The sequence below is a fragment of the Zosterops lateralis genome, assembly GCF_965231275.1.
Source record: "Zosterops lateralis genome assembly, chromosome: 3".
NCBI classification, from domain to species: Eukaryota; Metazoa; Chordata; class Aves; order Passeriformes; family Zosteropidae; genus Zosterops; species Zosterops lateralis.
In genome coordinates this window covers 79,911,229-79,935,719 of record NC_139764.1, presented here as the reverse complement: position 1 = coordinate 79,935,719, position 24,491 = coordinate 79,911,229, and the positions used below count along the sequence as shown (strand labels likewise).

Here is a 24,491-nt window from a genome sequence, read left to right as displayed (position 1 = left end):
AAGTAGTACAAAATTTTCCCAACATGTGACAACTCTAAATTTCAGCTTGTTCTGTCTGATACATTGTCATTTTAATCTAATTTGCAAAATTAGAAAAACTAATTTATACTTTTTTTTTAAAGTGGAATATGACTAATTTTTTCTAAGCTGTAACTGCAAACCATCAAAGCATGGAGTTCCAAAACAGCTACTGATGTTAAGTGTAAGCTGCAATACTGTGAAACCAACAACCTATATATCAGGATACATAATTATTAATTCTCAAGAGAGACTTCAAATTTCTTCACACCTCTGGTCTTCAAAACCTGTAGACTCTCCTGAGCTTAAAAAAAGCCCAAACAAATAAGCAACACTCCCACTCCCCTGATCAAAGTAGGTTTAGGGAACTAATAAAAGTCAACATGCAGTTAACTTCAGACATTTTTTCAAAGTATTACTAGAGCAATATTTTATTTTTCCCTTCTCATTTTCACTTTTCTTCAAAGCAGGAAACCTAGGTTCAGTTTCCCCAAAAACTATGAAACTGGAGGTTTCTTTTGGTGGAAAAGGCATAGCATATGACAGACTTTCAGTCAACCAAAAAAAGCCAGAAGGTCCCACACCCTTCTGGCAAGTGTGCTTCACTGCATTCAACATCCAAGTTGAGTATCTAATTTCACTGGAACACAAGTTCTATGGCTTTGACTATATTGCATGTGTGGAAAGCTCAATCGACTGCCAAATGCACTCAATAGTCCACTGTGAATTTACAGACTAACACTGCAAATATAATATTAGAGTAGATGAGTAACACAACCATTCTACCTTACACACAAAAATACTTTGAACAACTAGCAGGGGCAATCAAATAATTGATCGCTTGCCTAAAGCAGCTTGAGGTTTATTGAATAAATGTTTTCGTCCAGCAGTGAGGCCTAATTTTAAAAATTCATTTAGCTCCCACTGGTTCTGCGCTTGAACTCTTGAGCTACTGGTATTTTCCAGATTGGCAGCCAGAGGAACGCAGGAGGAACGTGTGGAATCACGCACTGTGACCACATGAGCCTTAGATTGGATTCCATCCTCCTGAAATATACCCTAGCCTTTCCACCTAAGATGGTTTGTGTAACACAGTAGGCCCAGCTCTTTCCAAAAACTGCTTAATCAGAACCTTAAGAGCAGAATATACTTTTTGGAGACATTTATCTAGGGATATTCAAAAATCAGTTTTTATTTGCTTTTTAAAAGCAAGAACAATTCATAGGCAGTTTGCAGTTAAAATAGCACCCCATAGGTAAAGAAATATCTATCAGAGAGTGGATGAATAGTATGAATAAGTCAAACTATTCAGGCAGGACCTGACTTTCTTAAATGTATGGTGGCTGCAACTGACCACCTGGTTGCTCTGCACCCGCCATGTTAAGGCATTAAGGATCATCCGACCCATGAGCCTCCCTGGAGCTGAGGTCAAGCTGACAGGCCTGTAGTTCTCCACATTCTCCTTCTGATCCTTCTTTAGATGGGTGTCATACTGGCTCACCTCCAGTCACCTGGGCCCCCTCTATTTGACCAGGGCTGCTGGTAAATGATTTAAAGCGGCTCAGTGGTCACCTTCACCAGCTCCCTCAGTACCCTTGGGATGATCCCAGCTGGCCCCATGGACCTGTGTGTGTCTAAGAGGTGTAGTACATCACTGACCATTTCCCCTTGGATTATGAGGGCTTCATTCCAGCCCATGGGGCTGGGTACCTGGAGAATGACTAATCTTGCTATTAAAGACTGAGGCAAAGAAGACATCAGGTGCCTCAGGATTTTCTTCATACTTTGTCATTTCACCTGATAAAAAGATGGAGATTCTCCTTCATCCTCACTTTATTTCTATAAATCATTTTGTCTCTATTTTTTAGAAATTTTATATTGCATTGTCTTTATGGATAATTACAACATTAGTAATAAAATTACAAATTGCGGAGTATTATTTTTTAATATAATAAAGGATAGAATAACTCAGTGTTTGCTGTGCTCATCAACATGTGATTCAACCATCAGTTTCTCCCAGCAAATTTTAAGCCTCAGAGCCGTAACAGCCCTGTGACACCTCCACTAGCTAAGGCAAATAATTAACCTGCGGCTTGACCTATAGAATCACCTGTGTAAAGCAGGTAGCACGTTCTTCAAAGCATTTGAGAGGACCAGTTTTAAGGACACAAATTCATCCAGTCACTAGACTTCAGAAGATGAATCTTGCAAACCTTGTTTATCCATTTGTCAAGGTCTCAACTATTGTTCAGAGATAAGGAGGAGTCTGAATCCTTAAGAGCAAACCAACTCATTGTCCTTTCTCTTTAAAATAAGATTGTGGGCTTTGTCCAATATTATATGAGAATAAATTTAAGAGATTGGGGGAGTAAGTAGGACACTACATTTTAGTATTAGGTGTACATGGATGAAAATCAATTGAAAAGACAGAAAGCTTAAGAGCAACCGTGATGAGTATGCTGAAACCTTTGCTCCCAATGAGATACAACCAAGTAAGTTACAGAGAGAGGAGACTGACAGCTCTTCTAGGTAACAGTACAAAAATAATCTGCAATAAAAGTCTAGACCTTCTGAAAACTGGAGAAATGGCCACATTTACTTAAATGTACTTTAAATGAACATTTACTTCATGGTTTGACTATGCAAATAGGTATTTATCCTGCAATAATTAAACCCATTAAATTTTCATAGTTTTAAAGTCTACCTTTTTTGTTTAGGCTTTTATCCAATACCAACAGTAAAAGTGAAGAACAAAGCATGACTTGGGCTAGCACCTCATTACATTTGTTATAAACCTAGTTCACTGAAGAGGTGATAAATTATTTTTGTATTTGATACTATGATATTAACTCAAACCCTTAAATTGTATGTGATCAGCAGTCAAAGTGATTTTAAACCTCCTATACATCCTTCCATCATAAAAACTTTAGACACATCCAATGCTCCCTTCAGCTCCGAGACACTTAGATAATTTTTTTATACCTAATTTGGGTCAATTTTATTCTAGTCCAAAGTCATTCCAGACCTTCCCCCAGGAAGGGGTAACATTTTTCTTTATGTTTTTGACAGAGAAAAAACACCATTCATAATGGTTTTCACTGGCTTCTTCATAAGTAAGTTTCAGAACTTGTTCTCAATCTTCTTCTTCTTGGATTCCATCTGCAAATACAACATTGTGCACAGGAAAGCACCAGATGGGATGCAGTCTTCTGACTCAGAACAGAATTTCATAGAATTCTTAAACTGTGACTACTGCATTTCCCTACTCCCCTTGAATTTCTAGATTACTTCCAAATGTAGATACAAATAATTCAGTCTGCCTATTCAATGTAGAAACTCTTCAAAGAAAAAGAATTGATATTTGATTTATAACATACCACGCATTCCCTAGTTTTGCAACTTTCGTGGGTGGAGGTGGTACAGTTACTAGAGTGGTAGGCTCTGTGCTGCTAGCTACTGATCCATTGTCTTTTGCTGCCAGGGCAATCATTTTCCTTTGCTTCTGAGAAAGCTTGATTCCATGAGACACCATTCTGCTGTAAATGGACATTGCAAAGAAAGAAAATATAAGATTAGTGTCCTTTGAGATTACTCATCTTTAATCCTGCAAATTAAACTGAGAAATAACTTCTTTCCTAAACAAAAATACTTTACTTAGAGTGCCAAAAGGCAAGGGCGGGCATGACATCAGATGGTTGGGAAGCAAAAAAAAAGGATCAATTAATATCAAGAGGGACAGAAAGAAAAGCATCACAGAAGTATTCTTCACATAGATGTCCATAAATGAAAACATGCAGAGGAGGAATCAAGCCACCAACAGAGGACAAGCACTACATGAAGACTATTTTCTAATCTTGTAATTTTTTTTACAGACTGTCAAGCTTAGCTCCCTTAAACCAAAAATATTCATACATTAAAAAATACATATACAACAGCATAGAGCCATTTTTTTTCTACCTGTAATAATTTTCTTTTCTAAGCTATTTGGATTCTTCAGTGCTTGCTGTTTTGTTTGGTTCCATGAGTAGTGTCCTAACTCTCCTTTATAAAAAAGCCACACCTCAAAGGTCAGGAGAGTCATCTGTTCTCTTTCATATATCGTCATTTAAAAAACACTAGGTTTAATACACTGCCCTGTAAAAAAACACATTTATCTCTCTGTGTCCTTTGGGATGCTTCTACAAGAAGGAACCACACTTGCTTCTGTCTCAAGAATTGTCAACATCAAGACATGGGTTCGGGGAGAGGTCAGAGAATGCAAGAAAAGACAAACTTCTCAAATCCAGTACTCATGCACAAGTAATTCCTGAAGTCCTAGGGACAAGAATTAATTCTTTTTGGTTGGAAACAGAAAGGCTCAGCAGGACAGGCCACTTATTTAAGATACTTGCTCACTTGCTCTTTTGCAGTAGCTGACAAAACAAAACTAGAGTAAAATAAATGCTCAAAGAAAAACAACATAATGAAGTAAACAAAGCTGTTCAGAACTAAATCGGACAACTTTTCTCTTGCCTTTTTTAAATGCAATGGCCTAAACCACTAAGTAAATTCATAACAACCTAGCCTATCACATTTTTTTATAGATTTTGGTTTTTTACCAACCTTGAATTTGCCTTTGGCATGGTTCCACATTTCTGCATACTTTCTTCAATTTCCATGATGGTTCTCAGATCTATAGCAGGGGGGCTGGCAGGGCTAAATGAAAAAATAAGAAGTTACCTTAGAAGGCACTGATTTTTACTTACATTCCACAGTTCCAGCCTTTACTGAAATCCTCTAAATCATACATAGGATTGGTAACTGGTTATATAATTTATGTCTGTTTCCTCAATTATGGCAAACCTCAAATAAAATGTTTCTGACAAAACTTTTATAAATACATACATTTTTAAGAGCACACTATAAAAATACTTTCAAGACTCATTATACTATGAACCAAAAAGATGTGAACTATGATTACTTAAAAAAAAATTAGATCCTTAAAAAATTAGATCCCTAAAACTATGATTACTTCAAAAAAAATTAGATAGCTAAATAAGGATACTTATTTAGTAGTCAAATGCTCATGCTAAGTTATAGAGAGGTACTGCTCACAGCTCTGTCCTGAAGGTTGAATTAGATCTCTCTTTGAAGTACAGGATTAAAATTATTTCACATGACAAACAAAAGCTTTTGCAGTCAGAGTGCTACACAAACATCAGCAACATTCTCAAACTTAAGGCATCAGTCTCTTTTTCATACATGACCTAATTTTAAAATTCCACAGGAATGAGCATGAATCAAATCTAGACATTCCTAAGCTTTACAAAAAACTATAAATTAAAATGTGTGTACTTAAAGGCATCTGAAAACTAAGTTGCATTACAACTCAATTCAAGGACAGGCTTTGAAATAAAACGTAAGCAGCACTTCATCCATCTTTCCTTACAGATAAAAAATAACACTCCATTTTTTAATTGTACCAGTTAAACCTGTGGTGTTGATTTTTACAGCCCGTTTAAGTCTAAAGGCCTAAAAAAAATCTCAAAAGTACAGTGGAGCTTCTAAAGGCTTCAAGCATGCTATGACCATACAAAAAACTCTCAAGTATTTTACACAACATTAACCAAGTAGGTGTTACAAAAACAGATATTAGAAGTACAGACTGGAACCAATTAAAAAAAAATAAGAACACTATCTATAGCATAGCTCTTCTCAATGAATTATTATAAAATGTACTCCTTTTATTAAATTACCAAAATCTTGAGTTCACGTATCAAGTAATGTACGACCATTCTGAAGAGCAGACAGCTTTTTAGTCTGAATAGAGCATTATTAGCTTTCACTACCAAGTGTCAAACAGTGACTGTAAGTATTACTGCACCTGAAACTGGTTGCTACCCAATTGGGAGAGCTTGCAGAGTTGCGTCTGGCACTGGGAATGGACTGTGGGACAGACTCCGTCAATGCTGATGCTGCCTTGTATGACTTCATCTCCTTGTTAGGGTGAGAGGGTTTCATACTCTGACTGCACACTTTGTCTTTCATCTAAAGATCAGGCAGAAAATTGTTGAATAAACAATAAAAACACTGGATTTTATTTCCTTAATCAAATAAACAATAACTCCTAAAAGTTGTCTACTCTATTGTAAGTACAACAGCTTAACAGAAAGACTAAAATACAAACTCTGCTTTCAAGGGACTAGATAAACACAAACAAAAAAATTACTAAGAAGAAATCCAACCTCAGTCCTCTCTGGATGACATCCTTTCGTGAAGTCAGGGGACTGCAAGTCTCTGGGGCTACCAACTCCTGCATAACTACCTTCAGAGTCAGATGTTAAAAGTTCTGGAAGTGATTCTACTGAGTTAGCTTTATCCAGTTTTACTGAGCCTACAAATAAGAAAAGATAGTAGAACTATTAAATTATGAGAGCCAATAAACAATGCTTAACAAACACAAAAATTATTCACTCCATATGATGAATATAAAACAACCAGAAGTTTACCTAGTCTAGAATACCTGCCAGTGCAAAGTATAACAAAATTTTGGCTATCCTAAATATTTTTTCCAAACAACATTACTCCCAGTTTTCTTCCTCTGTCTCACAATACACAACTAATAACAACACTTTTCCTTTGAATTCTTTTACCATCTTAAAAAAAAAAAAAAAACTGGCTAATTTATTCTTTATGTTTCAGAAAGAAAATCCCACAATGCATTAACAGAAATGTTCCACTTACTAAAACCACATGAGAAAATGTGCACTATGTTTATTTGATAAAATACACACTTTTATCTGAACTTTGGCCAAAAACTTCATATGGCAAACACCCTTTCAAAAAAACCCTCATCTTAATAATTCACTATTTAAATTCAATTGTAGTGTTAACTAGAAAATTCTTGCAATACAGAAATTGCATTGCATATTACACTTTATGTTCTGTTTTTATACCTGAAAGGAATCTCTTTCCCACTGACCTGTAGAGGCTGGACTCTGAATAATATCTGATAGATTGTATCCTCCAGAGCTGTCAGACCGTTTTCGTGGCTTCTTTCTCGCCTTAGTTTTTGCTTTTTTGAAAAGGGCTTCCCTAACAGGAAAAAAAAAATCCCCACAGAATGCATTAAAGCTAAAGAAACTGAACTTCAGAACTACCCATGTCAATGTCACATTTTTCAGTCATCAGCAGCAGATACTTCAAGTAGTAGTACCTGATCTCAGCAGCTGGCACTAACTGCTTCCTCCTGCTCTGCTTAGGCCCTGGCACAACCATTTCATAAATGATTTTGGGGGAAAAAGGGAATCCAGGAAGAAGAGAGAAAAAACTCTTTCCAATCTAGATCTAGCCTCTGGACTATTATACTGCACACAGACTTCTGCTGAGACAATGGAAGATACAGCTGCTGCACAGGCTGGCACTGCCACCTAGGTCAGATTAAACCTGCTACACATTACAGCAACTAACATAAAGCAAACTACAGACAACTCTCCACTTTTTTCTCTCTTGCTTTCTCCTAAATTATTGAATTTAATAAATGTCACAGTTGGTCTCATTCTTCCTCAACATAAACACTGCCATCGTGATAATGCTTGTTTTACAATAAAGGAGATACAGAATGACTTTACCTAAATGTCATGTGTTCCTATAGATGGTATTAGGAAGAGTGAAATCAAATAAAAGGCATCTTTCATTTTAACAAAACTACTAGATATTCAGAATTATAAGAATTACAGCTACATTGCAGAATTTTGAAGCTTCTTTAAGCAGCTTTTTAAGTAACTACATAATTACTTAATTTTTCCTGCAGCACTATCTTACAGTGCTTGAGGTGTCTATTTTTTAATCCTTGGACTATCCAATTCCCTAGAAGCTACTACCCAGCCTCGAAAATTACTGAAAAGCTTGAAGTCGAATACAAAATAGCCTCTCAGTTTCCTTGATCTACTAGTTCTTACCTACACTAGTTCCTTTAGTGCAATTTTTCCTGACACAAGTGCTCAGAACAGTACACAGTACTGCAGGTGAGGTTTCCTCTGCATGCTGACATTGTATCCCACTATTTGGAAGCCTGTTCCCAAGCCATCCTATCATCCTACAAAGCTCTGTATTTCATTTGACAATTCTGTTAATACCAAGAAATTTAGATTATCACAACTTTTCAAACAGATCTATAGTATATTCAAGTCTATTTTCTCTCTTTTGATTTCTCCTAATTCTGTGAAGTACAGTGAACTGCACAGCTGGTCTCACACATATACAGATACTCTCATCACACGCAAAACTCCCAAACATCGCTGTGAATGCTCATTTTGCAACCTTTACTCACATGCACTGAAAGTGCCCTGCTGCAGTTTTGCAACATTTTTAAAGATTTAAGGAAATTGAGAATGGTCTTTGAAATCTTCATTTTTTAATATTTCAATTCTTAAACGTAGTCAGGCACAAATGTAAATGTGGATTAATACCACATACAGTTCATCTAGTTAAAAATATTGATGAAAAACAGATACTTACTGAGAATTTTGTTCTGTATTCATTTCTTCCCTTAAAAAGATGAAGTTCTCTCCTTCTTCAGGCTCAAAAGAACTTATGTCAGGTCCATCTGGATATGGAGTGATTACTCTCCTGACCATAGCTGGAATCTGTAGTTGTAAAAGCCATTACATAAAGTTTCACTTAAGTTGTATACTAGCAAATTTATGTAAGAGGACCAAAATCAATCGTCATTTAAAACAGTTCCACAGATCAGGTAATTAATTACTTAACACACTTATAAACTTAAGTTATATCTTTAAGCAAAACTGGAGAAATATCTTAAGTGACAGACTCAAAATGCCTACATTTCTGTTGCAGTGTGCAAGCTCAGAAGGACCATACGTTTCATCTATTGTTAACTTATGGCAAAAAATGCTTCAAGATTTTGCAAACATGTATCTTTTACAGTTCAAGAATAATGGATTATAATGTGTCTTGGCTTTCACCATTGCATTACAGTTCAATTTTCTCATTGTTCTTCTTACTAATTTTAACATCTATACAATCACCTTGAACTTTTCAACTTTATTTTAGGTAGGGATGCTCTTTTCCATAGGTTTTGCTTATGCTGTTCCATGCAATAATTGTTAATTACAGAACATCAATATGTTTAATGTGTATAACTAATTACTTTAAAAGACACACAACACTGTTGCAGCAGTAGCTAGTGAATAATGACATAAGAATTCCTTGAGAGTAATACTAGCAGCAGACAAGTTTATCTTTTGAGTCAGATGTTCCACTTCAGCCTCTTGCCTACAGACTCTGCAGATACGTATTTATCACTCATCTATTCTCATTTTACACCTAATCAGCTTACTCTCAAGTTGTACAACTTACCATTTTCCTGTAATAAACAGAAAGATCCTTCACAACTTCATCACTTAAGACATCCAGAGTCCTAAAAAAACAATTATCTTTATTTTTAAAAACCAAATTCATCTTAGCAGCTTATAAAAAAATCACATTGATGAAAAATTCAAATGAACATTTTGGATGAATCTCACCTACAGTTATTATCACCTATTCATGGTGGTCAGAGTCTAAAGGAAGACACTGAACACAAAATAAAAACTAATCAATATCTCTGTTGTAGGGCAGGATTAAACACACAACCTTCCCACCTACCTTTACCTAAGGTCATAGCCAAAACAGACCTATATAGTTAAGTAACTGAGAACTCTTCATTGCTTTACGTGTTTCTGCACATCTTCCTGACATGTATCTAAACACTCCAAGTCTATGTAAATTCTCCATAAAACCCAAACACAAAACACAACACACAACATAGACATGTATGCCAAAAAACAATACTACAACAACAAACTTGACTCAACAGAATTGTCTTGTCCATGTGAGCAGTTCTCCTTGCAAAAAGCTGTCAGGACTTAGTTCTGTCTCAGGTTTCTCAAATTAGAAGTCCTTCTAGCCAATACTAACATTTTCAGATTTTCACTAAAATGTAGATACAGTCTGAATCATAATAAGAATGTTGAATGATCTTTCTAGGCTTAAGATGAAATAAACCTGAATTCCAAGTAATATTTAAGGCAATATTACTAGATTTTTACTCTTCTCTCTACAACCAGAGGTTAGAATGTTTATATTTTATAAAGGAGTGAAGTGGGAAATTGCTAATATGAATGAACTCCTGCATCTGGGATGCAAGTGAAGCCGGTGTGTGACGTGGCAATGAAATGCTGGTATTCTGAACTGTTTCAGATCTCTAAGAACTTCTATAAGTGAAAAGAAGTCTGACAAGAAGGACAGAGAGGACTAACAATATAGATTTTTCTCCTTTTCTTGGCTGGGTTTTTTTGGTGGTTTTAAGGTTTTTGTAGAAAAGAACTTCAATCGGTACTGATAAGGTTTGTTCTGAGGAGATGATATGTACTTAGGAAGCAACTGAAGGCCTGTCCAAAAGAGAAGGAAGGCCAGAGCACACCAGCTTCTCAGAACTTTAGAAGAACCACTGTGGAAAGCAAGGATAAATTCATTTTTTCAGCTCTCACTGCAAACATTAAAGCAAAAAGACTACCAGGTGGCAGGCCCATCCTCTTTGGAAAATGAAGCAGCTATATAATACAACTACCTTAAATAAATCAAATATGTATCCTAACAACCATGTTAAAAAAAAGCCCACCCAAACAAACAAAACAATCCTAAAACAAACAAATCCCAAAACAAACAAAAAATCCCCAGAATAATCCCCATCCTCTCAATGAACAACCTCCAAATGGAGGGAAAAGCCCCACAGAAGTTTTGTGCATCTTCAAAAACACTTTTAAAACCCCCAAAACAGACTAGACCTAATGTTACAGCCCACTGAATTCAACAGAGGCTCTTCATGCCAGACTGTAACATATGGGTTTGTACTATAGAACTGGTACAGTAAGTACAGATATTTAACTACCTTCTCTCTAACTGGCAAAAATGAGCCTACCCTTAACTAGCAGCATTCAGTTGCACTTTAACATTAAGCTGTCCATATTAGTTATTCCAAACCCTTTACCTTTTGAGATATTTAAATTTTACAACTAATACATGAACACACTTGCATTCCTGCTTACCTTGCTTCAAGCAAAGCTGCCATATTGAGTCCTATGAATTGCAAGCAGGACAATTTTAGCTGTTCAGCATTATACATTGCTGAGAACTCCAACAGCTCAGCAGCATTCTTTAAGGTAACTGCAGAAAAAAACCACAACAAACTATATTAGATAATTGGCTGTAGTATCAAGCAGCCATTTTAAGACTTATTGAGCAGCATGATCCAGTTATTGAAACAGATCACACACAACCCCATTCCTAGAAAAAATGCTAGTGCTCAAATGGCCATAAACTATAGGAAGCTCCATGTAACTTTTTGCTTGTGTGCAATGGCTGCTTCCTAGAACTAAAAAGCCCTACCTACAAACAGATCAGGTTCAAAATATTAAAACCCTGCAGTCCAAAACAAAAAGAAGTTAAAAATAGCAAGTTTCATATACAGCATAAATAGTTCTTAAACTTCCAAATGTTCCAATTTAGTATGGAGAAAGAAAAAATAAGGGGAGTGAAAGAGGAGAGAGGGAACACAAAATACAAGGACAGAAATAGAAACAGAAGCCATTTCATCATATTTTAAAGGAAAGAAATTTCAATTCAATGAAATAAAGGTTTCACTGGGCTTTGGGGGTGGTTAGCTTTTTTCTTTTTTTTAACTTATTTTTTATTAAAGAGCATGAGATGAAGAATATGCATAAGGAATGGAAGATTACGCTAACTAGAATATTGCTCGGACTAAAGAAGCAATTATTAGCAGACATGCAATGAACATCAAAACATAATCACCTGAAAGGAAGATACACAAATTCTGTGGCGCAAAAGGCAAGAACATCTAAAAATACCATTTTTTATTCTCTAATCCTTTATAGTACATGTGGAAGGACTCACGTTTTTCTGCAATGGCTACTTCACAGATTTCTTTGAGTCTGGATATAAGAAGCTGGTCTGCTACCACAAGAATGTTACATATGAATTCCACATTTTGAGAATCTGGAAAACAAAGCGTCATGTAAACACTCGGGGCAAATCAAAACCAACTATAAAACATAAAGCTTCAATGAGATTTTACCAAAGCACAAATAAAATAGGTCTGCAAATTTTGATGGGATTTCCACAGCACAAGGAATAGCTTAGAAGAGCATCAACAGTCCACTTTTTGAAGCAACAGAAGGAGGAAAAAGGAAAACTGCAGTTTGACAAACTGAAGAAAAGGTAAAACAAGGCCTGGTGTACTGCTATCCCCTCAAACTCCAAAGAAAGAATCAAGAATTTTAATTTTTTAAAATATAACTCCAACACAAGCATATTAAATTTCAACTTTCTATTTTAGAATACAAAAATTGCAAGAGTTACAGTTGAAAATATATTAAAAGCACCTTTTATGGCAAGAGCTTCATCTGTATACAAGTAATCCACAATTATCTGCAGTATGTCAGAATGGATGGGCATTTCCAGAGCTGAACAGGTTGCCTACAAGGCAGATGTATTTAAAGAAACAAAAAAGAAGAAATAGAAAGAGTAAGAAAAGCTGACTACTTGGAATAAAATACAAAATTAAGACAGTAACTATATTAAGAAAATAACACAGATTGAGAATCACATTTTCAAAGCTAAACAACTACTTAAGCATTTGTATTAAATCTGTCCAAGTTTCTCAACCAAGAATTGATTGTAGCAAAGCAATTAATATCTGTTCAAACTTCTGAATAAATACCCATGGAACAGTTTAATGTTTGATCACATTGATCATCTACTCTAAAATCCTCCTTGATTATATTACTTTACCCACAATTGCCTTAAAGTAGAACTACAGGAACCCTCTATGCAAGTACTGAACTGCATTCCTTTCAAGGGCAAAAAGATCTAATAAAATCACCAGTTCCCAAATAACAATAATACTGAAGTAGTCATTACTATTAAAGCCTTTGAAAATAAGGTCCTCATCAACCCCTCCATTTGAAGAACCATTCCAACCATTAAGGTAAAGCTTTCGTAAGAGCAAACATTCACCACTAAACCATACAACTGTCACCATTTGTGTTTATGCAACATCACTGCTTAACAGCTTTGGTTTACTTCAGGTAGTACTCAAGTAAAGCTTCATAATAAAATATTTACACTGCTTTAGAACATCCTACTGGTACTAACATATTTTCCTTCTAAAGTTAAAAACCTCCTACAGACATTAAGATTTTTTTATATAACATCTACAGCCCTTGCTTCACAAAATACTTATTTATTAATTTGATTTAGATTTACTTACAAAATAATAGGCAACTTATGAACTAGACACTACTGATATACAAAACCATGATAGAAGTGGACACTCAACGCTTAAAAAGCCCCCTTAAATCAATCATTTGTCTCATAGTGTTTCAAATATGTTTTTTCAGGGATGACTTAGGAAAAGGCAGCACAGGTGAAGTTCTGTTTCACAGGAGAACAGAACTGCCAGTACTTCACCAGGTTCTTAATGCATTGCCAGAAAGCTGAGAAATTTGAGGAACTCCTGTGCATTGCTTTAGTTTTCCATCTCAGAAAAATGCTTCTTCACTTACACCATTCCTCTCTTTCCATAAACATTATCAATAGTGCTCAGGTAGTTAAACAGAGGTAATTAGGGAAATAACAATGTCCAGGAACAACCAGGGCATTGACACACAGCTGGCAAATAGGAACCAAAACAAAGATCTACACCTTTTGAAACAGCGGTTGGTGACTAAGTAGAATAGTCCCTGATACCCTCTATTTCATTTAACAGCAAAATTCAGCTGGAGTTCTACACACTGACCCTTGATCCTGTTCTCTCTTACACTCAGTACATATGACAAGCTATTCCAAACTGCATACTATTTAAATTGGACTATCTTTTACAGAAAGAAAATGAAAATTGAGGCAAAAAAAGTATTCCATAAGAACAGTCCAGTCAGTGTTTTTTATAAATCTATTAACTAGTTCAAATTAAACCCTTAAAACAAAAGCAATAATTTCCTTTGATATACAGTACTACATTTATTACTCTCATTTAATATCCCATCTCAATAGTACAAATACAGAGTAACCAAAAATGAGGCATGTGGGTTTTTTCTTGCAAACAGAATCAAAGAATCCAACCCTTCCTTTTAGGATATGTTACTATAGGAAAAACTGAAAAGCTGTCACTTATTTGATGCAAAGAAAAAAAAAAATACCACCAAGCATGATTTTGGCAAACTTACCTCAATCCATGAGCTGCTTAACATGCTGTGAAAATAATCTGTAAAGAAAGGCATTTCAGTTCAAGATGCAATAAAATGACAGTTAAAAAAGACAATACAACTTAAGCTATATGAATATATATAAAAATACACACATACCAAGTCTTGCACAAAGTACACACTTATGACACGGGAATTCCTTTCCATCTAAAGATTTCAGGGTCACATCGCAGAGGTATGAACTAGAAGATATTTAATAGCATCAGAACTGTGACTATTCAGAACAGCTACAAGTTGTAAACTCTACAAATAAATGCTAACTTTAGCAAGTTAGAATTTATCCTTTGAAAAAACACACCTACACTTCGATTAAAAGCATAGAACATGTATCCAAAAGAATAGGCACAATCCTTTCCAGCGAGAATTTTTTGGTCCAGTTAAGCTTCAAAAATACCATCTGAAATATTTCCTTTAAAACACAGTCAACTAATGTTTCAAAAATGCTATCACTATTAAAAAGAAAGATCCTTCACAACTTCATCACTTAAGACATTCAGAGCCATTAATTATGGCTAATTTTAGCCAGTCGTAAATGGTCTATGTTAAGTTAGCTATTTCTTCAGTATCAGGAGGTATCACAGGCCTAGATGAGGCATTTAAAGAATGAACCTGAATTCTGTGAAAAAGCCACTTTCATGTAATGTTGCTTTTCCTATATAAATAGACTATTTAAGACTTTTGGTATAAGTAACTTGATCACATCAATGGAATTAAAAACCAAAAATCACTTTGCTGTAAGAAAATTAGAAAACATACTACGCATTTGCTTATTTCCAATATATGTAGTCTTATTGTCACAGAAAGCAGATTCACAGAAGTGAAATTGCTTTTGACTAGATTACCCATAACATTTCTCCTGGCATTAGCATTAGCATTCTATGACACTTAATCCACAGAACACATTAGGGTACAGTAAAAACAAACAAAGATATACCACACATAATCTATCCCCAATTACTAATTTACAGATCAAGTCTACATCTACAGAGAACTTCCGAACTTCAGTATGATAGTTTGGAAGTAACTCAGTAACAATTCCACACCAGACGTTAAAAAGCAGCTGGATCGACCTTAGCCGTTATTAACAGGTAAAGAGATGACATAAGAGGAAGATGGTGGAAACTTGATTTTAAAAAATTACCATTTCTTCTGATTTAACTTTGGTTTGTTCCCATTCTTCTTGTTGACAACGTTAATTTTCCCATTTTCTAACCTGACTCCATCCAACCTGCAAATTATTAATATTAGCAGTAAGTAATACAATTACTATACAGTTCAAACCATTAAGAACGATTTCACAAAGTAACAGTACTTCAGTGGGCTCACATTGTGAATATGAAAATGAATCTTCATACAAAAACAGAAAGGGTAGGCCAGCTGTTATTTCAAAAGTCTTCAAGGCAGATGTAAAATGTAACTGACATTCTTTCCATATCTTAGATATGTATTCATTATCTTAGATGAAACCTACATCGTATAGTTAAGGCCAAAGTTTAACACCACAGGGTCAAAAAACCAGAAGTTAAATATTTGTTGCTACCAATCAATAAACTGAGCAAAGACAGTGGTTGGGAAGAGATGCAAGTTTCAGCACAGGCTTTTTTAGCATCCTAATCCCTCAAAGAGGCTTGTGAATGGGATGGTAAAGACACAGGAGTGCTGCTAGTGGATTACAAAGTAATACATCTTTAAAGGCAAAGTAGTTTACCACGGAAATGTTACTTAGGAACTCAGTTTTAGCAGCAGCTTCACATCTTGGTTGTGCATGCAAGAAGTGCAGTGAAGAAAACTGCCCTAAAAAGCTAATTTCCTTCTTTCAAAAGGACAAATTAAGAAAAAAAAAAACCAAACTGATTAATGCAGTTCTACAGAGACATTTTATGTCAATTCCATTTGTTTCACTATGTAACATAAAAATTACATCAGCTGAAAAAGAATTTAACTTTGCTTTGTGCTGTTCTGTACTAAACATGTTTGAAGTCTATGTAAAAGCTGCTAGACTACAGACCACAGTACAGAAATTATACAGTCCAAAACTCAGATCAGCTGTCTCTAACACAAGTATTGATGTTTTATGACAGCCTTTTTGGAAAATTAGATGATTTATATCAGTTATCAAATCCCACAGTGCTCATGCCTTAGAGGATACTGTCATGGTTTAACTTGTGTGGCTAAAGACCACAGTTACGCACTCATTCAGCCCTCACCACCCACCAGTGGGATGTGGGAGAGAACTGGGGAAAAAATAGTAAAATTCGTGGGTTGAGATAGACAGTTTTAATAGGGTAGAAAAAGAATGGAAAATAATAATAACGCTAACAGAATGAGCAGATACAAAACAAGCGATGCCCAAACAGTGATGGAATAGCTCACCAACCACCAACCTGAAACTCCTATGTGTACTGGAAATAAGCCCAGTCAGATCTCAAGTAGCATCCTCTCATTATCTCTCCCTAGTTTCTATTCTAACATCAATGTCTTAATTTCCTTTTGTCATAACAACTGAAGTTAGATCAGTTTACATAAAAAAACCCCATGGAGAGCTCATCAAAATATAAATGCATTTCTTTTCACCTACCTTCCACTTAAATTGCTTAGCCCAAACTTCTTTGCTGCACTTTGCAACATTTTTATGAGGTTAGCCTCATCACCAGCTTTGCCTTTTTTAGATTTGCTCTTCTGTTTTTCATTTATAACTTGCACTTGATTATTTCTATAAATCTCAAATGCAGATTTTCCATTGACATTTTCATCAAAGCTCATCTTGCTGAGATTAGAAATTAAAGTATCTTGATATTCATCTGATTTTTCTTTATATGAGATTTTTGGCTTATAACCATGAGTCAAAAGATCACAAGTATCAGTGTATATGAACTGCAGAAGGTATGCAAACAGATCTGGATGGAGCTTCTCGATTACATAGAGATCACACCCAACAGCATCTTCATCTTTCCGGTAGATGTCTGGAGTGTCTAGTTGGTTGTCACTGGAGACAAAGAGCTTCTTGAAGAAGTCGGAGCGTACGGCCAAGATGTATTTGTGCACGGGGTACATTCTTGTGCCAACCTGAAAAGTCACATCATGGATGCTGTCCATTTCATCTGTTTCGTCTAACAGTTTGCCAAAATCCACTCCAAATCTTGATAGTGACACACTTGGAATTTCATAGAGACTAGAACAAAATTAAATCCATAATCAAACACTATTTACAACCTTCAACCTACAAACCATTTTACATAGTATGTTACTGAAGACGATAATGATGTTTCCATTTGGTTTCTTTGTTTTTTTTCCTTACATTGCTGCACTGTTAAACACTTTCCTGTTCTTTACAAAAATAACTAATAATATGATATTGAGGCAATTAAACTATATAAATAACAGCTGTCTAGCTTCAGTATATTAAATATAGTATTTTACCTTTATACTGTAGCATATTACCAGAACTATCTTATCTTCATCTCATTTTTTCCAACATGAAAACACAGAAATGCTTGCTGCATTTCTCATTATAAACTAAAGCAGTAAGAAAGAAAAGCTAATGTTTAGCTATTTATCGCAAACGTTGGAAACTGTTACGAGACCATAAGAAACATAGTCCAGGATTCTGTTTATTTCTTTTACTTTATACATTTCTTTCCAAAAAACAAAAATTCACTTGTCACTTTTATTTAAAAGCTGATTATTGGTGATCACTGAAGGGGTGAATTTCTACAGTATTTTGAACTTAAGAGTGTGTTAGGAAATACATGGCAAATGCTTGCTTTAAACACTTCAGATAAAACATCAATACTGTCTATTATTATGCAAATACATAAGCTGAAGCCTTTGGATAACTTCCTTCAACATAAATACTACCAAAGTGTTACTCTCTAGCAGTACAGATAACTGTGAATTCTGTATGAGTCAAAAAACAATTTGGAAAAGAACTATTTAATCGCAATCACACACAAAAAAAAGGAAAAATTACAGCTGTTGTCATCTTATATATACCTGGTTTTAGGATCTGACTGTAACACAGCAAAATTGCAGCCGCTAGGATCAGTGGCAATACTGACAGCTCGGTGGACAAAAGTCAGCTTCTGAAGCCGGATTCTTTCATACACACTGGTTGTTTCAGGTTCACAAGACACATCACAGGAAGAATGCTGAAGGCCTGGTACAAGTTCTGCCAAAAAAAAAAAAAAAGAAAGAAAGTGAATACACATCACAGAAAGATCCTGCTAATTAAAATACAACTAATACAACAAAAAGGCAAGACCATGACTTCTGTATATCTGTTGATGGAGTAATAGAATAAGGCTAAACCATGCTGAAGACTTCAGCTTATTTACAGAATACACAGGAGGAGAGCTGACAGTTTCACTTAAAATCTTGTCCTGTGTAAGACAGGTATGTTCTTCACACAGAAACAAGCCATCAGGACCTACTTTCAGCAATATGAGCCAAGTTAATAAGGTGAAAGTTGCTCTGGACCCAGAATTGTGCCCACACATGGGACTGGCAAACAGGTTTCACAGACTTAGCAGTACAAGCACGTATATGCTCCTTCTTCTGCTCAATACCAATTCTCTAAGGACTCATCATCTACTATGTGACAAGATCATTACACTAGACCATTGTGCTACTGTTATTTTTCCAAAGTACTTTCTTTCCAGAAATCTCCATCAAAAGGTTAACTGATGGCTGCAAAGTAAATATTACTGAAGAAAGAGTACAGTAGCAGTCAATGCTAAAAACTGTCAGTCACAGAGGGAAAAACAATCTCACCACATTGTACTCTTAGGGACTGTAAAGATTCAATTAAACTTTTTTACTGATTTAAAAGTACTTAAAAACCACTAAGAAATCACAGCTAACCTTTCTTTTCCGAGCTTTTTTTCCCTTCTTCCAGCCACTTTCCTGTAAAGGCTTCACCATCATGTGTGACAAACATTATTTCATTCCCATTCAATGCAACATCAGACATGAAGACTTGCCGGCCATACACCCAACGACACTGCTTCATGGAGTTGTTAGATGACTTCCAACAAAACACCTATAATATAAAAGTTTTAAAGAAAGGGAAAATCTTCATATCATTTAAAAGCAGTTACATATTACACACTACTTTTTTAAACACAAGAACATGTCATTTCAAAATTGCATATAGATGGAGAAAGACAATCTTCAAAATTTTAGGATAAAGTGTTATGAGCATCTGTTAGAGAGAATCCACAAATAAAACAGGGAAAATCTACCATGATATCAAGATCCATTTGCTCATAAAGAGCATTTGAAAAGCTTCTCCAAATACTCAAGTATCTTCACAGCAGTCATCTATAGGACTGGTTTTACTGACATCTCGACAAGGAGAGTGAAAGATGTTAAGTCAAGAAACAAGTTTTATCTAGTTCTTAATTTACGGATTTGTACAACTGGTTTGCTTATAAATCAGACAAAATTCAAAGCTAGCACACTGTAAATTTAAACCATTTCCTGTTAATTGTTTGACAAAAATCTCAAATTTCTCTGTACCACTCAAGGCTTGGAATGGAGGTCATGACCAAACACAAACTGCAAAACTCTCAGGAATATGAAGCACTGCATGCACAGCAAGACCGCAACAAGGCACACTGCACATGTCTGAAAGACAGCCCCAAGCAAGGTAAAGCCCAAATGTGGCATTAGCAGTGCTAAAGTCAGGCCTTCATTTTCTCCCACTGAAGGACCTGCACAGGTATGTTTGCATCTACGTAAAAAGGGGACAGAAGAACCTATTTCCTTTCTCCTGCCTTGAGCCCTATGAATCAGAGAACGGTTGAAACTGAAAGGGATTTCTGAAATTGTCTAGTCCAACCCTCTGCTCAAGCAGGACCACCCAGAGCCAGCTGCCCAGGAACATGTCCAGACAGCTTTTGAGTATTTCCAAGGATAGTGATTTCACAACCTTAATTGGCAACATGTGGCAGTACTGGACCACCCTTTGTGCTTCCCAATATTCAGACAGAGCCTCCTCTACTCCAGTTTGTGCCCACTGCCTCTGGTACTGCTTCTGGGCACCACTGAAAATAGCCTGGCTCCATCTTCTTTACATCTTCTCTTCAAGTATGTATATACAAGATTCCCCATGTGACTTTTATTTTCTAGGCTAAACAGTAATCCTATAAAGAAAGTGCAATCAAGCCAGACCAGGAAGCACTGATTCAGGAAATGCAAGTGTTAAGATCCCATTCCTCTCCTTACTCAGTAATTGGTAATGCCTGAAAGCACCGAAGATCCCAGTACTTGTCAGCATTCAACATGGAAAGATATGAAACGTACACAGAAATTGTTCCTCTGATGCAGGAAGATCAAGGAGTATCTCACTGCTAAAGCAATGTCCCAAAGATGTTGAAGGGCGCTACCAACCTACAGATGCTAGAGGCTACACCTCTGTGATCAAATACTGAATTGGAAGTTGATAATCTCTGAAACAACTGATGACCAAATGAAAAGATAAGATCATCTCAAAACATAATAAATCCAAATGCAAGGAAAGAAAAGGAAATAACCACATTGCTCCTTATTTTGATATACAAGCTCCGTTTTTAACATTCTTTAAGAAGGCATTTCGGTAGGAAAAGCTTCTTTGTAGACACCACTAGATGGCAGTGAAGGTTGAGATCTCTCAGCAGATCGAAAAAAAGGGATTTTGTAGGGTCATGTAAACCAGTACTTAAAAAAGAGTAACGGAAGAAAACAGTAAATTCACCATGGCATTCCGATTCTAAGACAACAATTTAATTACACTTAAATACTAAATAATTCACCAGGTTTAGGTGCAACATTTTGACATTAAACGGGACATTTCATCTAAAAAACAGCCTTGTTTCAGCAAAGGCTCTAAAAACTTCAAGTCCATAGACTACTTCTGACAGGTGTAAAGGTGGGATGAAAAGATGGGAAGAAAAAAAGAAACACCAACAAAAAGAACCTAAACCACATAAATTTAAAAATAAACTACTGTATATTACTTTTGTAATCTTTCCATGGCCCTAATATAAAAAAAAATCAGCAGTTCTACAGAAACAAATTGACTGGGGAACAATAGAAAGAACTTTTTTAAATATATTAATGGCAATAGGCAGTGAAAGAGTAACGTCAGCCCACTACAGGGTGAGGATGGTCACCTCACAAACAGGGACACTGAACAGGCACAGGTGTTTAACACAGTCTTTGCTTCTGTCTTCAACAAGGGGATCTCAGTGCCCTGAGCTGGAGGACCATGACTGTGAGAATGATCAACTTCCGGTCAACCTTGAAACTGTGTGGGATCTGCTGCTCCAAATGGATCCCTACAAAGCTATGGGGCCTGGTGGGATTCATCCAAGAATTCTTAAAGCACTAGCTGATGTCATCCTAAAGCCTCTCTTGAAGATTTCTGATAAGTTTTGGAAATCCAGAGAGGTCCCAGCTACTGATGAACGTTGTCCCAGTTCTCAAGAAGGGCAAGGAGAACCCCACACTCTACAGTCCTGTCAGTGTTATTAGAGTGCCGGGTAAAACTGTGGAGAAGATTATTCTGAGAGATGTTGAAAAACAACTGAAAGACAACACAGTCACTGGTCACAGCCAGCACGGCTTCATGAGGTTTGGAAACTTCTGCTCATCAAACCTGACTTCCTTTGATGACAAGGTAACCCACCCAGCTGACCAAGGGAAGCCAGCTGATGTAATCTTTTTGGATTTCAGTGAAGTTTTTAACATGGTTTCTCACAGGATCCTTCTGGACAAAATGTCCAGCACACAGCTGGATAAACACATCATGGGATGGGTGAGCAACTGGCTCGTGTGTTGGACAGAAAGGGTTACAGTGAATGGGGTGACACCAGACTGCTGACCCATCACTACTGGGGTTGTTCCACAGGGCTCCTCAGCCCTGTGTTCTCCAATATCTTCATTAATGACTTGGAGGCAAAACTGGAAGAGATACTGAGCAAGTTCACAGACCATACAAAACTGGGAGGAGCTGCTGGTTCCCTCCAGGGCAGGGAGGCCCTGCAGAGAGACCTTGACAAATAGAAGGCTGGGCAATCACCAACCACATGAAGTTCAACAGAGGAAAGTGCCGAATTCTGCACCTGGAACACACCAGCCCTGGGTGTACAAACAGACTGGGGAATGAGGTGCTGGAAAATCCCAGGGAAAGGGTCTTGTGGGTCCTGGTGGATGACAAGTTGGATATGAATCAGCAGTGCCCTGGCAGCCAGGAGGACTAACCCTGTCCTGGGGTACATCAGGCCCAGCATCACCAGCCGGGCAAGGGAGGGGATTGTCCCGCTCTGCTCTGCACTGGGGCAGCCTCACCTCCAGTGCTGGGGGCAGGTTTGGGCGCCACAGGGTAAGAGAGACATTGAACTTTTAGAGAGTGTCCAGAGGAGAGCACCAAAGATGGTGAAAGGCCTTGAGGGGAAGCTGTGTGAGGAACAGCTGAGGGCACTTGGTCTGTTCAGCCTGGAGAAGAGCAGACTGAGGAGAGGCCTCACTGCAGTTACACCTTCCATGTGAGGGCACAAGGAGGGGCAGGCACTGATCTCCTCTGTGGTGAACAGTGACAGGACCTGAGGGAATGGCCTGAAGTTGTGTCAGGGGAGGTTTACTGCAAAAAGTTTCTTCATCCAGAGAGTGGTTGGACACTGGAACAGGTTCCCCAAGGAAGAGGTCACAGCACCAACCCGGCAGAGTTCAAGAAGCATTTGGATAGTGCTGTCAGGCACCTGGTGTGCCTCTTGGGGATGGTGCTGTTTAGGGTCAGGAGCTGGACTTAGTGATCCTTGTGGGTCCCTTCCAACTCAGCATATTCTATGATTCTGTGAAATTGGTTATTTTCTATGCATGGTTTTGTCCTGTCTTATGTTTAAAGTTTGATTAATCACTATGCAGCCTGCTATATAATTATAATTATGACAACTTACTCTTCCAGCTTCATCCAGGGCCAGAATACAAGTCTTTTGACCCCCATTTTCTTGAAGATGCTGAGTATCAACTTTATATTCCAAATATCCCCCACTGACAAGAACTTTTTTAAGGTTCAGCTGTCTGAAAGAATAAAAAAGGTTAAATTAGTATTTCCCTATTGTGTACTTAATGTTGGTTCTATGACAGTTACCTTTTTCACTTAGACAAGCAGTAAAAAAATAAAGTTGAGGCAGTGACACTGAAAAATTTCTTATGTTTAGTTTCATCCTACTGGTACTATCAACATAACTGCTAATATTACAGCAGACCATAATTTTTGCTTGTTTTTAAGTATATCACATTGTGTATCTGTAAGTTCTTCACAAAATTCCATGAGTGAAAATCAGTAGATGTTGTAGCTTTGATTTAATAATTACAGAAATTTATTCAGCTGTTTATAGCTGATCAAAATCATACTCATTGTCTTTTCTCTGTTGCTTAGTATAAGAGCACAGGACACGGCATTAAGTTTCTGCAAGTGTCAACACCTTCACTTACAGCCATATAGACATAAAGTATAAGGTAATCATTAAGCTATAATATGTCAATAAATACTGTTAGAATTTGAAATGAAGCTGAAAAACTAGGGGGGAGTTAACTGGGCAAAATCAAATCTAAAAAAAATCTATCCTGTCATTGCAAACTAAGTAAAAGAGAACAGGATTAAATATTTTTATGAGTCAAGAATCCAGCTTCTTCAACAGATTTTAGCATACAGACCAGATGATTTTACAAGGTCCTCCTTGCATTCTAAATTACTCTTTATAACATACTGTATCTACTTAATTAGGAAATTCAGACCTCAAATTACTGACTCAAAATCGTAACAATATAAATAAACAGAACAGCAGATCTTCAATGTCTCTACCAAGATAATTTCAGGATAACAGAGGAAGAAATACCAGTTTCAATGTTTTTAAAATTACAGCACTAAACACTTCCTCCTAATGTGTTTTTTTAAATATCTTTGGTAAACAGCAAGTGAGACCTTAGCCTCTTGTAAAAAAAAAACCAAAAAACAAATGAAGAAACAAACAAAAACAATAGCCCTAGTTCATATGAAAAAACTACAAATGAAGAAAAGACAGGGCACTATTGTATTTTCTGTACTTTATGCACGAAAATCTTTAAAATAGCTTGCAAGTATACAACTACAGTGAAAGCTTCCCC

General features: G+C 36.5%; 1 protein-coding gene across 2 annotated transcripts in view; it reads right to left on the bottom strand.

Annotated features, from left to right (window-relative positions):
* IBTK (inhibitor of Bruton tyrosine kinase) overlaps nucleotides 1-24,491 on the bottom strand; it is a 53,759-nt gene that overhangs the window by 12,424 nt on the left and 16,844 nt on the right. The window contains exons 9-25 of one of the 2 annotated variants that reach the window (XM_083856893.1): nucleotides 23,279-23,402; nucleotides 19,203-19,380; nucleotides 18,336-18,510; nucleotides 16,921-17,514; nucleotides 15,484-15,570; nucleotides 14,442-14,524; nucleotides 14,304-14,341; nucleotides 12,462-12,555; nucleotides 11,974-12,075; nucleotides 11,109-11,226; nucleotides 9,379-9,439; nucleotides 8,518-8,645; nucleotides 6,980-7,092; nucleotides 6,243-6,391; nucleotides 5,882-6,045; nucleotides 4,621-4,713; nucleotides 3,396-3,551 (exon numbers count right to left, since the gene is read on the bottom strand). In XM_083856893.1, the coding sequence (XP_083713019.1) occupies nucleotides 3,396-3,551; nucleotides 4,621-4,713; nucleotides 5,882-6,045; nucleotides 6,243-6,391; nucleotides 6,980-7,092; nucleotides 8,518-8,645; nucleotides 9,379-9,439; nucleotides 11,109-11,226; nucleotides 11,974-12,075; nucleotides 12,462-12,555; nucleotides 14,304-14,341; nucleotides 14,442-14,524; nucleotides 15,484-15,570; nucleotides 16,921-17,514; nucleotides 18,336-18,510; nucleotides 19,203-19,380; nucleotides 23,279-23,402 (2,457 nt within the window). Of the gene's footprint in view, nucleotides 1-3,395; nucleotides 3,555-4,620; nucleotides 4,714-5,881; nucleotides 6,046-6,242; nucleotides 6,392-6,979; nucleotides 7,093-8,517; nucleotides 8,646-9,378; nucleotides 9,440-11,108; nucleotides 11,227-11,973; nucleotides 12,076-12,461; nucleotides 12,556-14,303; nucleotides 14,342-14,441; nucleotides 14,525-15,483; nucleotides 15,571-16,920; nucleotides 17,515-18,335; nucleotides 18,511-19,202; nucleotides 19,381-23,278; nucleotides 23,403-24,491 lie in introns of both variants that reach the window. The other variant, XM_083856892.1, reaches the window with a different exon arrangement.